General features: G+C 43.6%; 1 protein-coding gene across 1 annotated transcript in view; it reads left to right on the top strand.

The window, feature by feature from the left end:
• RAPGEF1 (Rap guanine nucleotide exchange factor 1) overlaps positions 1–16,284 on the top strand; it is an 85,630-nt gene that overhangs the window by 23,468 nt on the left and 45,878 nt on the right. Inside the window, 3 exon segments of the mRNA XM_032232726.1 lie at positions 8,211–8,350; positions 12,937–13,115; positions 15,937–16,093. Coding sequence (XP_032088617.1) covers positions 8,211–8,350; positions 12,937–13,115; positions 15,937–16,093 — 476 coding nt within the window.

Below are 16,284 nucleotides of genomic sequence, written 5' to 3'. Positions count from 1 at the left end.
GGCAACAGCCCATCCCTGTAGTTGCACCACCTTTCTCCCCCCCCGGCCTCCATTTGCCAGCGGAGATATGCCGAAGCAACATCCCACTTTGGAGTAAGGCTTCCTTAAACCGATAATCAGGATCTCCCCGGAGGACTCTTGAGGAGCACTTGGATAGGATGCAGTTTGATCTTCTCCAAAGCTGCTCTTCCTCCCCTCCTCCCCACCGTGTGTGTGTGTGTGTGTGTGTGTGTGTTTTTCCATTCAAAGGGACCGATGACATCACCCCCGTTGCCTCGGCGACAGGTAAACAGCCCCTGGCAACAGTGGGCTTCATTATAGAAATCCCAGATCGTGACATCAAGGCTTTGTTTTCCAAGACAATGAAGAGTCCTCCGAAGCGGAGAATGTGATCCGACTTCAAAAAGCGCAACGGAGCCTAGATCCTTTCCTTCCTTCCTGTCTTCTGTTCCTTTACCCTCCCCCCCCAAATCTCCGGTGGATGTGGACCGATTCTTACAGAATCACAAGCGTTGGAAGGGACCTTGTAGGTCATCTAGTCCAACCCCCACCTCGCCCAAGCAATAGCAATAGCAATAGCAGTAGACTTATATACCGCTTCATAGGCCTTTCAGGCCTCTCTAAGCGGTTTACAGAGAGTCAGCATATTGCCCCAACAATCCGGGTCCTCATTTTACCCACCTCGGAAGGATGGAAGGCTGAGTCAAACCCTGAGCCGGTGAGATTTGAACCGCTGAACTGCTGATCTAGCAGTAGCCTGCAGTGCTGCATTTAACCACTGCGCCACCTCGGCTCAGGAGACCTTACACCATTTCTGTCAGTCTCTTCTTGAAAGCTTCCAGGGATGAAGCTCCCACAACTTTTGAAGGCAACTTCTGTTCCATAGGTTGATTGTTCTCACTGTCAGAAAAAAAATTCTCCTTTTTTTTAGGTTGAATCTGTCCTTGGTCAGTTTCCATCCATTATTCCTTGTCTGGCCTTTGAGTGCCTTGGAGAATAGCTTGACCCCCCCTCTTCTCTGTGGCAGCCCCTCAAATATTGGAAGGCTGCTCTCCTGTCTCCCCTGGTCCTTCTCTTCACTAGACCAGCCAGGCCCAGTTCCTGCAACCGTTCATCGTACGTTTTAGCCTCCAGTCTCCTAATCATCCTTGTTGCTCTGTGATGAAGCTCCCATAACTTCTGAAGGCAACTTCTGTTCCATGGGTTGATTGTTCTCATTGTCAGAAAGTTCCTCCTTATTTCTAGGTTGAATCTCTCCTTGGTCAGTTTCCATCTATTATTCCTTGTCTGGCCTTCAGATGCTTTGGAGAATAGCTTGACTCCCTCCTCTCTGCGGCAGCCCCTCAAATATTGGAAGGCTGCTCTCCTGTCTCCCCTGGTCCTTCTCTTCCCTAGACTAGCCAGGCCCAGATTCTTAACAAGATTCAGCTCCAGGCGTTGCTTTTCAAGTTTTCGGGAAGGTGTGTCTCTCCAAGCTGGTGCTTGTTCTCCAAACCCCTGGAGGCTCTTCATTCTTAAGTACCTGCGTCATCTTCTGTGGTTTACCTTTGCTTCTCAGTCAGACGTTCCCCAGAGGACACACTTGGGATACATGCTGATTGAAAGGCTGATGTTTTCCATCAGCCTGGTTTCACTCCGAGATGATGATGGCCCTTCAGATGTTGATCACATCACCCAGTCCATCTTCATGGCTCCAGGCAAAGCATTCCTGGTGTCAGTTGCTTAGTTTGACTTCTTTTCCATATCTTTGAACTATCTTCCTTCGTTCCTCCCTCCTTCTCATTCTGATCCCCTTCCATTCTTCCTTCCTTCTTTCTTTCCTTCCTTCCTTCTCTCATTCCCACTTAACTCACATTTCCATCACCTTCCTTCCTCTCCTTCCCACTTCCTTCCTCCTCCCTCCCTCCCTTCTTTTTCCTTTCTTCCTCTCATTCCCACTTTCCTTACATTTCATTCCCACTTCCCTTCCTTCCTCCTTCCCTCCCTCCTTCCTCCTTCCCTCCCTCCTTCCTCCTTCCCTCCCTCCTTCCTCCTTCCCTCCCTCCTTCCTCCTTCCCTCCCTCCCTTCTTTTTCCTTTCTTCCTCTCATTCCCACTTTCCTTATATTTCATTCCCACTTCCCTCCCTTCCTCCTTCCTCCCTCCCTCCTTCCTCCTTCTCTCCCTCCCTTCTTTTTCCTTTCTTCCTCTCATTCCCACTTTCCTTATATTTCATTCCCACTTTTCTCCCTCCTCCCCTCCCTCCCTTCTTTTCCCTTTTTTCCTCTCCTTTCCACTTCTCTCTCTCTCTCTCCCTTCTTTTTCCTTCCTCCCTCCCCCCCTACGTACTTACTTACTTAATTCATTTCAAGAAGCAACAGGGCTGAAAGAGTGTGGCATCCTTTTTCCTCTACCTGTCCTAACCCAAAGCCCTATCAATTGTGGAGCCGACCAATAACAGGGAGCGGCAGCAGAGGGATGAAAGAGCCACATGCGGCTCCAGAGCCACAGCTTGCCAACCCCTGGACTAGACATACCTATCTCCCTCACCCCTTCATCATATGAGTTCAAGAGATCATATAATCTCTTACAATCTGGAAGGAACCTTCAAGGTCTTCTAGTCCAACCTCCTGCCTTACATTATCCCAGACAAATGGCTGCCCAAACTCTTCTTCTCCAGTGTTGGAGCACCTATCACTTCTGGAGTCAAGCCATTCCACAGATGATTAGTCCTCACTGATAGGAAATTTCTCCACATTTCAAAGTTAGGTGTCCCCTCTGATGAGCTTCCATCATCCGTTGCTTCTTATCTTGCCCTCGGGCGCTATGGAGAACAAATCAACACCCTCTTTCATATTTCTTTCAAGTTGATCTTGATTCCTGCTCACTTGATGGTCAATGTAGCCCATGGTTGCCTTCTCTGGGTGACCTGATGGTCAATGTAGCCTATGGTTGCCTTCTTTGGGTCACTTGATGGTCAATGTAGCCCATGGTTGCCTTCTTTGGGTCACTTGATGGTCAATGTAGTCCATGGTTGCCTTCTTTGGGTCACTTGATGGTCAATGTAGCCCATGGTTGCCTTCTTTGGGTCACTTGATGGTCAATGTAGCCCATGGTTGCCTTCTCTGGGTGACCTGATGGTCAATGTAGCCTATGGTTGCCTTCTTTGGATCACTTGATAGTCAATGTAGCCCATGGTTGCCTTCTTTGGGTCACTTGATGGTCAATGTAGCCCATGGTTGCCTTCTTTGGGTCACTTGATGGTCAATGTAGCCTATGGTTGCCTTCTTTGGGTCACTTGATGGTCAATGTAGCCCACAGTTGCCTTCTTTGGGTCACTTGATGGTCAATGTAGCCTATGGTTGCCTTCTTTGGGTCACTTGATGGTCAATGTAGTCCATGGTTGCCTTCTTTGGGTCACTTGATGGTCAATGTAGCCCATGGTTACCTTCTTTGACCTCCCAGATTAGCTTCAAGCTCCAGAAATCAAAGCAGAACTTCCAATGAGGTTCACCACGTCCCCTCAAGCATTTTCAACATGTGGTCCAACCCATTAAAAGGCCTGAGATGAACAATCCAATTGACCTTTCCATGATCTCCACAACCTCATTCTCCTCAGATGACAGTATAATTTCCTATTCATTCCAGGCAGGAAATCCATACAATCTACGTTATAAACCCTCAAAAGTTAAAATGTTTTCTTTTAAAGATTTGTTTGAAAGCCACCAGCCTTTTTTGCCACAAAAAGAAAATAGACAAAACATTTCCAGAATGTTCTGGAGGACTCTTTGTCTCTATTTATTTATTTATTTTTGATATTGCGATAACTGGAGTTTGGAAAGCCGTAGAAACGTGTTTTATGAATCCATAAATATAAATTATGCTTAACAGCCAGGCTGATGGTGATCATTCATGACTGCTTAAAGTTATGATGGCACTGAAAAAAAAGTGATTTAGGATCGTTTATCACACTTAATCGTGGTCACAATACAATAGAAGAGTTGGAAGGGACCTTGGAGGTCTTCTAGCCAACCCCCTGCCTAGGCAGGAAACCCTATACCAGTGTTTCTCAACCTTGGCTACTTGAAGATGTCTGGACTTCAACTCCCAGAATTCCCCAGCCAGCGAATGCTGGCTGGGGAATTCTGGGAGTTGAAGTCCAGACATCTTCAAGTTGCCAAGGTTGAGAAACACTGCCCTATACCATTTCAGACAAATGGCTATCCAACGTCTTCTGAAAGACTTCCAGTGTTCGGGCATTCACACCTTCTGGAGGCAAGTTGTTCCACTGGTTAATTGTTCTCACTGTCAGGAAGTTTCTCCTTAGTTCTAAGTTGCTTCTCTCCTTGATTAGTTTCCACCCATTGCTTCTTGTTCTACTCTTAGTTCAAACACTTGGCAACTGACTCGTATTTACGACGGTTGCAATATCCCGGGGTCGTTTGATCTCTGTTTGCGACCTTCTGACAATGGGGAAAGCCGGAATCTCTTCACAACCATGTTTCTACCTTGACAACTGCAGTGATTCACGTAACAACTGCAGCAAGAAAGGTCGTAGAACGGGGCACAATCCAATGAAGAAATGTCTCCCTTAGCAACATAAATTTTGGGTTGTGTTGTGGGTTGTACGGCAAGGACTTAAACCTGTAGAAGGTCCTCTTTTGGCCAAAGAGGTGAAAAGAACTGGGTCAAGGGGGGTTGGGCTATATGATCTACAAGGTCCCTTCCAACTCTTGTCAATCGGATTCTGAATATTGACAAAATTTTCAGTTTGTGTTCCTGATCCACAGGTTGTCAATTTTCTTCTTTAAACGTTCCCCTGGGCCTTTTGAAGCTGTGTATAAATTTCAGAAATCAATGCGATTGCCAGCCCAGACAATTTATTATTAATTCAAACCTTAATCCTTAGGGGGATGACGTTGTTGAATTTCCTTCCTTCCTTCCTTCCTTCCTTCCTTCCTTCATTCATTCATTCATTCATTCATTCATTTTCATTCATTTCTCTGATCTCTTTTTTCTCTCTCTCCTTTCTTTTTTCTTTTTTCTCCTCCCTTTCCCCTTCTCTTTCTCTTTCCTTATTTTTTTCCTTCCTTCCTTCCCTCCCTCCCACCTTATTTCTCTCTTAGCTTCTTTCTCTCTCTCTTTCTCTCTCATCTTTCTTTCCTTTTCTCCTTCTCTCTCACCCTTCTTTCCATTCCCTTCTTTCTTTTTCTTTTCTTTCTTTTTCCTTGTTTTCCCTTTCCTTCCTTCCTTCTCTGATTCTTCTCTCCCTCTTTCCTTTTCTTCTTTCCCTCCCCCCCTCCCTCCCTCCCTCCCCCTTCTCTTGTGCCCATTAATTCATCCAGTGACTTCCCAGCAACCTCCCTCCAATGGGCGTAATGTTCTGGCATAACTTGCTTACTGGAAGGATTCCACAGATTTGTACTCAACCAGACATCAAAATGTTAGCTAGAAATGATGGATGGCAGCGGTCGGAGGCAAAACGCTTTCAAATCCCTTCTCTTCTCTTTCTCCCCTCACTTCCGCCCCTCCATACCCCCCAGTCCTTTTCTCTGGAAATCACCAGCTGATTTTCCACCCATCCTTTCCTGAGATTTGAAGCCGGTGTTGGCTCTGGGCGAAGCAAACTTTAGATCCTAGGGAAGGCCGTGACTCAAACCCTCGGAGATTGTGTAAAGGCAGCTGGGCAAGGCAGCCTTTAGCCAAATGGACACAATTAGCAAGATTTCCATCTGTGTGTGCCACACACACACACACACACACACACACACACAGACACACACCATGTGTATCAGAGGTGGGTTCCTACCAGTTCGCACCAGTTCGGTAGAACCGGTTCGTCAAATCTACTGAACCGGTTAGAAGAGGTTCCACCAGTGGACCCGGAAAGCAGGCCACCCCTACAGAAGAGGTTCCAAAAATTTCCGAAACCCACCACTGGTGGGTGTGTAATGTCCCGCAGTTATCTACGCATTAATAATGATCTAGTAATATTTCCTTATACATTTTAGGGACCTTTCCTTATATAATTGGTCTTTTCTTTCATACTTTTGGATTTCTAATTTCTGTTTCCGTTAGTTGGCAATTGCTAAAACCAATCCCACGTGAAAAAGTATTCAAAGCCTTCTTGATTTTAATTGTCAATTTATTTATTCCTGCACATTGTAATATTTATTCATTTACATATCTCTGTTTTTCCACTATTGTGCAAACACAATTCCAGCAGCTGCTAACATGTGTAAAATTAAATATATATTATACTCCCTTTCAAATAACCAACAAAATATTTCTGGTTTTAATTCCATATCTTGTTTTATGATGGCTTCTAACCACTAACTTCTGAATAGCTACTTGGACCGACCTAAGTACTAATTCATAATTTCATATCCGGTCACATGGGCAGCAAGCCACTCCCATCCGGTTACATGGGCAGCAAGCCACTCCCATCCGGTCACATGGGTGGCAAGACACTCCCACAAAGGAGGCCACACCCACAGAGTAGGTTCCAACAATTTTTGAAACCCACCACTGATGTCTATGTTGGAAATTCACTTCTGGAAAGCCGGAAGAGTTGAAGAGAGGGGAGATCTGATTGGATTTCCAACTCAGGAAGCTCAAACTGCCCAAGGAGCTGTTGATTCTGTTCCACAGAGGAATGATTGAGTCTGTCATCTGCACCTCCATAACTGTCTGGTTTGGCTCTGCAACCCAACAAGACAGACACGGACTTCCACGGTTAATTAGAACTGCAGAAAAAAAACAATGGCTACCAATCTACCTTCCATTGAGGACCTGTAACACTGCACAAGTCAAAAAGAGGGCTGTGAAAATATCTACAGACCCCTCGCATCCTGGACATCAATTGTTTCAACTCCTACCCTCAAAACGACACTATACGGCCCTGCACACCAGAAGAACTAGATACAAGGACAATTTTTCCCCAAATGCCATCACTCTGCTAAACAAATAATCCCCTCAACACAGTCAAACTATTCACTAAGACTGCATTGCTATTCTTCTTCTCTTCCTTCCTAGTCTCTATCTCCTCCCAATTATGACTATAAGCATGTTGCTCGTATCTTTACAATTTTATATTGTTTTGTTTGTTTACTAGTATGATTTGATTGCTTATTAGTAACCTATGACTATCTCTAAGTGTTGTATCTTATGATTCTTGATGAATGTATTCTATTCTATTTTTCTTTATGTCCACTGAGAGCAAATTCCTTGTGTGTCCAATCACACTTGGCCAACAAAGAATTCTATTCTATTCTATTCTATATTCCACATTCTATTTTATTCTATTCTATATTCTAATCTAATCTATTCTTATTCTACTCTACTCTTCATTCTATTCTATTCTATTCTATATTCTATTCCATTGTCCATATTCCATATTCTATATTCTATATTCTATTCTATATTCTATATTCTATTTTATTATATTCTATTCTATATTCTAATCTATTCTATTCTATTATTCTACTCTACTCTTCATTCTATTCTATTCCATATTCCATATTCTATTCTATGTTATATTCCATATTCCATATTCTATATTCTATTTTATTCTATTCTACATTCTAATCTAATCTAATCTAATTTATTCTATTATTCTACTCTACTCTTCATTCTATTCTATTCCATATTCCATATTCTATTCTATATTCTATTTTATTCTATTCTACATTCTAATCTAATCTAATTTAATCTATTCTATTATTCTACTCTACTCTTCATTCTATTCTATTCTATATTCTATTCCATATTCCATATCCCATATTCTATTCTATATTCTATTTTATTCTATTCTATTCTATATTTAAACTAATCTAATCTATTTTATTATTCTACTCTACTCTTCATTCTATTCTATTCTATTCTATTCTACATTCTATTCTATATTCTATTCCATATTCTATATTCTATTCCATATTCTATATTCTATTCCATATTCTATTCCATATTCTATTCCATATTCTATATTCTATTCTATTCTATTCTGTTCTGTTCTATTCTATTCTATAGTCTAATGTAATGTAATGTATATTCTATTCTATTATTCTACTCTAAGGGGGAGTTTGTTGTGAAAAGAGTAGGATTGTGGTTGTCATAAAGCTTAACCTTGATGCTCCCCGATGTCAGGCACATCCTGGCCTATTCGTGCGTGGTTCATGGGGTTGTCTACTGCGATTTGTTGACCGTGATTTTCTTCTCCCTTTTTTTTGCTAGATTCTCAGCGTTCTCATCTCTCTTCGTTCACCATGAAGCTAAAGGACAAATTCCACTCGCCCAAAATAAAAAGGACGCCATCGAAGAAAGGGAAGCAGCCTGACCTAGTGGTGAAATCCCCCGAAAAGGTTGTGAACAAGGTAAGATGGAGGCCTTCCTGAGTGAATTAGTCGAGGGGCACCTGGTAAGGCCAGTGAGTCCTCCACTTAACAACATATTATTGACCCTGGGACTACATTTGTAAGCTGTGGCCATAGTTAAACAGATCGTCACGTGACCGCACCTGATTTTTATGATCTTTTTTTTTGGCAGTAGTTAAGTGAACGCCACTGTCATTAAGTAAACATGGCGGCTGTTAAGCAAACACCAGAGTCGTTAAGCGAACATTAAATGTTTCGCTTCTCCTCCAAGGAGCTTACTTTGGTTCTGACTGAATGGTGGAAGGTAGAAGGATTTATATTCCTTGCCTTCTTTGGTTTTTTTTTTTAAAGACATTTCACTTTTCATTTGAGAAGCTTCTTCAGTTCTGCTTAAAGAGTGGAGGGTGGAAGGATTTATTGCCGTCATCTGGTCGTTCGCGCTCTTTCTGAGAGTCATTGAGGCTTCCCAAGAGCCTGAAGCAAACTCCTGGTCCCAACAAAAACCCCTTTTATTAATTGGCTGTGAATTCTGCTCATTCACATCCAGCAAAGTTTTTCAAGGGAGGATTTACGGTCACAGACCTTATCTGGCTTGGAGAGCTGCCAGGCCGAGATCTGCAAAACTTGGCAAGGAGTCTCAGAGAGTCACGAACCAATGAAGGGAACTAATTGCCTCCTGCAAACTCCACTCCCCTTTCGCTCTTCTTTTATTTCCTCTGGCCATTCATCGTCCACCTGTGGCCTTCCTCCCAGGTCAACCCCTGTTCTTTAGCTGTTCCCTTCGTCTGGCCACTCTGCGTATGCGCACACTGGGAACAGGCTCCAGCTGTTCCTCTGCCTCACTGATGTCTGACTCCGAAGGCAGCTGATAACTGTCAGATGGCCCTGGCTCCCTCTCTCCCTCCGACACAGAGCCCTCATCCAAGCCTTCCCCAGACTCCAGGACTGGCCCATGTTCCTCCCCAGCTTCCTCACTCTCTGAATCTGCTGCCATCTCTGCTGGCCACTAGTGGGCCACTACAGGGGGTTCGACTAGAAGACCTCCAAGATCCTTTCTAGCTTATGGTTCTATGATTCTATAAGGAGTGAAAATCCTTAAAGAGACAGGCCTTAATTTTGTCATTTGGGGCCCCCACCAACAGTTTCTTCTTTAGCTGTTCCAAGTGGACCGCTTCATGGGGGCCCTTCAAAAGGGAGTCCGTGTTGAAAGAAAACTTGACAAAAAAGAGAAGTTTAAAATTGCTTTCTTTCTCACTGAACACAGCCGATCCAAACGTCGCCCGCCCTTTTCAAGGTGATTGAATGATTAAATGCAAGCGGAGGAGGGAAGTCAGAATGGCAGCTGCATTCGCTGCACTTTTATTTTAATTAAATTCAGACATAAATCAGCAGAAGTCCATTTGAGAGGGACACCTAGCCCTCCCCATATCCTGGGGGATCCAGCCAATAGGAGGCGCGCTGGAGAAGTTGGCTATTTGCCAACGGATTTTATTTACAAAGCGAGCGTCTCTCTCAAACTGGTTTTTTTTAAAAAAGAAAATCCCCGAGGAGTTGGAAGTCTGATCCATTTTAACAACCTTGATTTGTCTCTTGAATCAGTGGGAGGAGACGTGACGGAGATAATTAACAAAAGGCAAGGTATCACACGTTGTTAGCTCTGGAGAAAAGCCCCAAATATGCTTAAACACACAAGCAGGGAGTATCCATAATTCATTCATTCTCATTTTCATTTTCATTCTCTCTCTCTCTAAATCTCTCTCTCAATCTCTCTCACAATCTTTCTTCAATCTCTCTCAATCTCTCTCACAATCTTTCTTCAATCTCTCTCAATCTCAATCTCTCTCTCAATCTCTCTCTCTCTCAATCTCAATCTCAATCTCTCTCACAATCTCTCTCAATCTCTCTCTCTCTCTCTCTCTCTCTCTCTCTCAATCTTCCAATCTCTCTCAATCTCTCTCAATCTCTCTCAATCTCAATCTCTCTCTCTCTCTCTCTCTCTCAATCTCAATCTCTCTCTCTCTCTCTCTCTCAATCTCTCTCTCTCTCTCTCTCTCTCTCTCTCTCTCAATCTCTCTCTCTCTCTCAATCTCTCTCTCTCTCTCAATCTCTCTCTCTCTCTCTCTCTCTCTCTCTCTCAATCTCTCTCTCCTCTCTCTCTCAATCTTCCAATCTCTCTCACTCTCTCTCAATCTCAATCTCTCTCTCTCTCTCTCTCTCTCAATCTCTCTCTCTCTCTCTCTCTCTCTCAATCTCTCTCCTCTCTCTCTCTCTCTCTCTCAATCTCTCTCTCTCTCTCTCTCTCTCAATCTCTCTCTCTCTCTCTCTCTCTCTCTCTCAATCTTCCAATCTCTCTCAATCTCTCTCAATCTCAATCTCTCTCTCTCTCTCTCTCTCTCAATCTCAATCTCAATCTCTCTCTCTCTCTCTCTCTCTCTCTCTCTCAATCTCTCTCTCTCTCTCTCTCTCTCTCTCTCAATCTCAATCTCTCTCTTTCTATCTCTCAATCTGTCTCTCAATCTCTTTCAATTTCAATCTCCCTCTCAATCTCTCTATCTCTCTCTCAATCTCTCTCTCAATCTCTCAAGCTCTCTATCGCGCGAGCGATTGTGGGTGCACCTCGGTATACCCAAGTTACACCTATCCTCCGCGAGCTGCACTGGTTACTGATCAGTCTCCGGATACGCTTCAAGGTGCTAGTCATAACTTATAAAGCCCTTCATGGTATTAGATCTGGGTACTTGAGAGACCGCCTGCTGCCAATTACCTCCCACAGACCCATTAGATCTCACAGGGCTGGCCTCCTCCGGGTTTCATCTACTAGCCAATGCCATCTGGCTACTACCCGGGGGAGGGCCTTCTCTGTGGCAGCTCCGGCCCTCTGGAATGAACTCCCCGCAGGGATTCGGACCCTCACCTCTCTCCAGGCCTTCCAAAACGCCGTCAAAACCTGGCTTTGCCGGCAGGCCTGGGGGTGATGAGTTCCCTCCCCTCTCGACTTGTATGGTTGTGCGACTGTTGCTTACTTTTATTATTTGTATTTTGTTTCCCCCTTAAATTGTTCGCCGCCCTGAGTCCTCCCGGAGAAGGGCGACATACAAATAATAAAATTCTATTCTATTCTATTCTATTCTATTCTATTCTATCTCTCAATCTCTCTCACAATCTTTCTCTCAATCTCTCAATCTCTCTCTCAATCTCTCAATTCTCTCAATCTCTCAATATCTCTCTCAATCTCAATCTCTCAATCTCTCTCTCACTCAATCTCAATCCCTCTCTCAATCTCTCTCAATCTCAATCTCTCAATATCTCTCTCTCACCCTCTCTCTCAATCTCTCTCTCAATCTCTCTCTCACTCAATCTCACTCTCTCTCAATCTCTCTCACAATCTTTCAATCTCAGTCTCTTTCTCAATCTCTCTCTCTCTCAATCTCTCTCTCTCTCAATCTCTCTCTCTCTATCTCTCAATCTCTCTCTCAATCTCTCTCAATTTCAATCTCCCTCTCAATCTCTCTATCTATCTATCTCTCAATCTCTCAATCTCTCTCTATCTCTCAATCTCTCAATCTCTCTCTAAATCTATCTCAATCTCTCTCACAATCTCTCTCTCAATCTCTCTCAAACTCAGTCTCTCTCTCAATCTCTCTCTCAATCTCAATCTCTCAATATCTCTCTCAATCTCAATCTCTCTCTCAATCTCTCAATCTCTCTCTCTATCTCTCAATCTCTCACTCAATCTCTCTCTCTCACACACACACACAATCTCTCTCTCAATCTCTCAATCTCTCTCAATCTCAATCTCTCTCTCTCTCTCAATCTCTCTCAGTCTCAATCTCTCAATCTCTCTTAATCTCTCACAATATTTCAATCTCAATCTCTCAATCTCTCTCAATCTCTCTCTCTCAATCTCTCTCTCAATCTCTCTCACACTCTCAATCTCTATCACAATCTCTCACTCAATCTCAATTTCTCTCTCACACTCTCTCAATCTCTCTCACAATCTCTCTCACAATCTCTCAATCTCAATCTCTCAATCTCTCTTTCAATCTCTCTCTCACTCAATCTCAATCTCTCTCTCACTCTCTCATATAAAGTTTTTTATTTTCTCATTTTCATAAGAAATAACCATATGTATACTATTACATAACCAACATTATATTATATTGTTAAATATTTACCTCAATTCGTCTTACCATCAACTCCCAAAGAACGATTATTGGCTCTTCTGCTCTCCATACATCCTATTTGTACCCGATCCATCACTTTCTTCTCCCTCTCTCCTCCTTTCTTCCTTCTGTTGTCCTTCTCTTCTCTACTTCCCCTTCCTCTCTCCCCCTTCCTCTTTCGCCCCTTTCCACTCCTTCTTTTCCTCCTCCTCTTCCCCCCTCCCCTTTCTCCTATCCTTCCCTTCTTCCTTTACCTCTCTCCTCTACTCCGCACTCGTCACACGTGGCCAATAAAGAATTCTATTCTATTCTACAAATAGATATATAAAATGAATGGGTAGATGGATCGATGGATGGCTGAACAGAATGAACGGATGGAAGATAGTTGGCACGTCTTTAACACTCAGGCTCTTTCTGTCTCAGAACTTGAGTTGGCTGGAGGAGAAAGAGAAGGACGTAGTGAGCGCCCTGCGTTACTTTAAGACCATCGTGGACAAAATGGCCATTGATAACAAAGTGTTGGAGATGTTGCCGGGATCCGCCAGCAAAGTTTTGGAAGCCATCTTGCCTCTGGTTCAGACGGACCCACGGATTCAGCAGAGGTGAGTCACGACACGCGGCGTTGAGTAGGTTGGTGTCAACATTCCAAGTATCATGTAGAATTAAATCAGAGTCCAAGGCAAAACGATCCTTAAAGTTCCAATTTAATAGATCAGACATCTTGGCATTACGCTATGAAATCCCAATTCTGGAAATGACATCGGAATCCCACCCAGTTAAAAGTTCATGATCTTGTCCCCACACCCACAATCCATCACATGATCCAATCTTCTTCTTCCACGCTGGCATCTACACCCAGCTGCTTCCGGTCAGGTGCAAAGGTTTGGGAGACAAAAGATGACCTTGAGCTTCTAGAAAGGAGTTTTTTATTTTGAAAACAACACATTTTACCCCTTGCTATCCCCCCCCCTTAATGAGAGTGTGGCAGGCCAAAGATTCTTAAAGGAACTGCTGCAGGCCTGACAGTTGGATTGAGAGCTTGGTGCTAATTGGGTGGCCCCTTCCCCCAAAGTCTACAACAGAGACCGAGGTGCCCGTTGTGTAGGTGGGAGGGAGGATTTGGTAGCTGTTGGGTAGTCCTTTCCTCTAAAGATTAGGATGGAATGGTTGAGGGAGCTAGGTACACACATCTGGCCTCTCGAAGGAGAAGATTAGGAGGAATGTGATCCTCGTCTTCCAGTACTTGAGGGACAGTCACAGGGAAGAAGAAGGGATGGACTTATTCTCCAAAGCTCCTGAGCAGGACGAGAAGCAACGGGCGGAAGCTTGTTAAGCTCCAACCCAGAAGTTAGGAGAACTTTTCTGATAGTGAGAACCATTAATCAACTGGAACAACTAATCAACAGAATAGCTAGCTTCATAGAGTTCTGGGGGCTCCATCACTGGAGGTCTTCAAGAATAGACTAGACAAACATTTGACTGGGATGGTGTAAGGCTCCTGCCTTGAGCCGGTGGTTGGTCTCTAGAAGACCTCTTAAAGTCCCTTCCAGCTCTAGGATTCTATGTCTACATTGTTTTCTTCACCTAACGTATCATATTACCAGATGTCTTCTGGACATTCCATCATCCTTGGAGGTCTTTTTTCATAGTCTCTCCCTTCCTGCTTCTGCTGACCCATTGCCATCTTCCTTAAAAGGGAGCTGTCCAAGCAGGTTCAAAAGGTTGGTGACCCTTGATCTAGCCCATAACTCATAGGTTTCCTGGTAGATACTCCTCCAAGGACCATCCCAGCTTAGCTGAAGATCAGCCAAGGTTGGTTAGATGGTGCCCTCTCTTCCGTATAGTTTACTGGGCACGCTATGTTTATTGTTACCTTCTTTGGGGATATTTTTTTCAACTTCCTAGCCCGATCCCCAAGTTTCCTGATGGTCTCCCATCCAGGGGCTCAGCCTACTTCCTAAGATCAGCTAAATGCTGCCATCTGCTGTTGCCACTTTGCCTTGCATGCCGGCATATAAATTCAGAAATATGACACTCATGTAAATTAGGAGGTGTTATATAAATGATGGATGGATGGATGGATATATTAATCAGCAACTGAAAAAGAGACCATGTTCCGATATCTCAGGGGCTGCCCCAAAGAAGAGGGGAGTCAAACTATTCTCCAAAGCACCTGAGGGCAGGAAAAGAAACAATGGGTGGAAACTAATCAAGGAGAGAAGCAACTTAGAACTGAGGAGGAATTTCCTGATAGTTAGAACAAATAACCAGTGGAACAACGTGCCTCCAGAAGTTGTAAATGCTCCAACACTGGAAGCTTTTAAGAGGATGTTGGAGAACTATATGTCTGAAGTGGTGTAGGGTTTCCTGCCTAAGCACGGGGTTGGACTAGAAGACCTCCAAGGTCCCTTCCAACTCTGTTATTCTATTCTATTCTATTCTACTATTCTATTCTTCTAATTTTTCCATTCCACTTTCTTCTCTTGTCTTCTGTTTAACTGTTTATTAAATTTATAGGCCGCCCAATCCCGGAGGACTCCGGGCGGCTTAGAGCAACAGAAATTAAAAGAAATTAAAGACAAATTTAAAAAGACACAACATGCACCCAATCTAAGTGGGGCTGGACCTCAATCCAGAGGTCAACAACCCCAGGCCTGCCGGAATAGCCAGGGTCTTAATAGCTTTTCGGAAGGCCATGTGGGTGGGTAGGGTCCGGATCTCTGGGGGTAGCTCATTCCATAGGGCCGGAGAGGCAACAGAGAAGGCCCTACTCCGAGGCGTCGCCAGCCGGCATTGTCCAGCTGATGGCACTCGGAAAAGGCCTATCTCTTCCATTCCTCCATTCCACTTTATTCTATTCTATTCTATTCTATTCTATTCTATTCTATTCTATTCTATTCTATTCTATTTTAAACCTACCCTGTATTATGTTAATCAGCATTCAACCAGGGAACATTCTACGTTTATATGTTTTAGTCTTTTTCCTAAGACACTTTTTTTTCATTTCAGTGTATTTTTGTTGTGTTATTTTCTTCTTTTGTTTTTCTGTTTTTTAAAAAAATACGCTGGTGTTTTGTCTTTGAACTTCCTTCAAATAAACTGAAAAGAAAGGGAACTTGCCTGTAGAAAGGAATTAATGTTCAGGGGCAGCGCCTCGCTGACTTCTGACCATTCACAACGTGTTTGTTTATTTGTTTGTTTATTGGATTTATATGCCGCCCTTCTCCCAAAGGACTCAGGGCAGCGTACAACATTAAAAAAATATACATATTACAAAAGGAAATTGGATAGAGTATCCAAAAACAAACCCAATTAATATTAACAATAACATTTTAAAAAATTAGGTTAAAATTAACAATTTAATTAAACTTAGGGGCGCCAGTCTCGCCTTCCTTCTAACCTCTCCTTCTTTCACTTCTGCAGTTCCGCCATCACTTCCTGTTACAGCCGCGTGTATCAGAGTTTGGGGAATTTGATTCGATGGTCCGATCAAGTGATGCTCGAAGGCATCAACGCGGAAGACAAAGAAGTGGTGAATACAGTTAAGGGAGTCATCAAGGCAGTTCTGGATGGCGTTAAGGTATGGATGCGTCCCATGAACCCTTTGTAGAGTGACTCTCTTTGAGTGTGTAAGGACCAGCAAAAGGCGATCAAGAGATGGGAGGCTAAATTGTATGATGAATGGGTGGGGGCGCACAGAGGCCAGAAACAGGGTGCGCAAAGGCCAAAAATGGGATGTGGAGGCCGAAAATGGGGTGTGTGGAGGTGGCG

This window comes from Thamnophis elegans, chromosome 16 (genome assembly GCF_009769535.1).
Source record: "Thamnophis elegans isolate rThaEle1 chromosome 16, rThaEle1.pri, whole genome shotgun sequence".
NCBI lineage: Eukaryota > Metazoa > Chordata > Lepidosauria > Squamata > Colubridae > Thamnophis > Thamnophis elegans.
The sequence above is the reverse complement of the archived record's forward strand: the minus strand, read 5'-3'. Positions and strand labels throughout refer to the sequence as shown.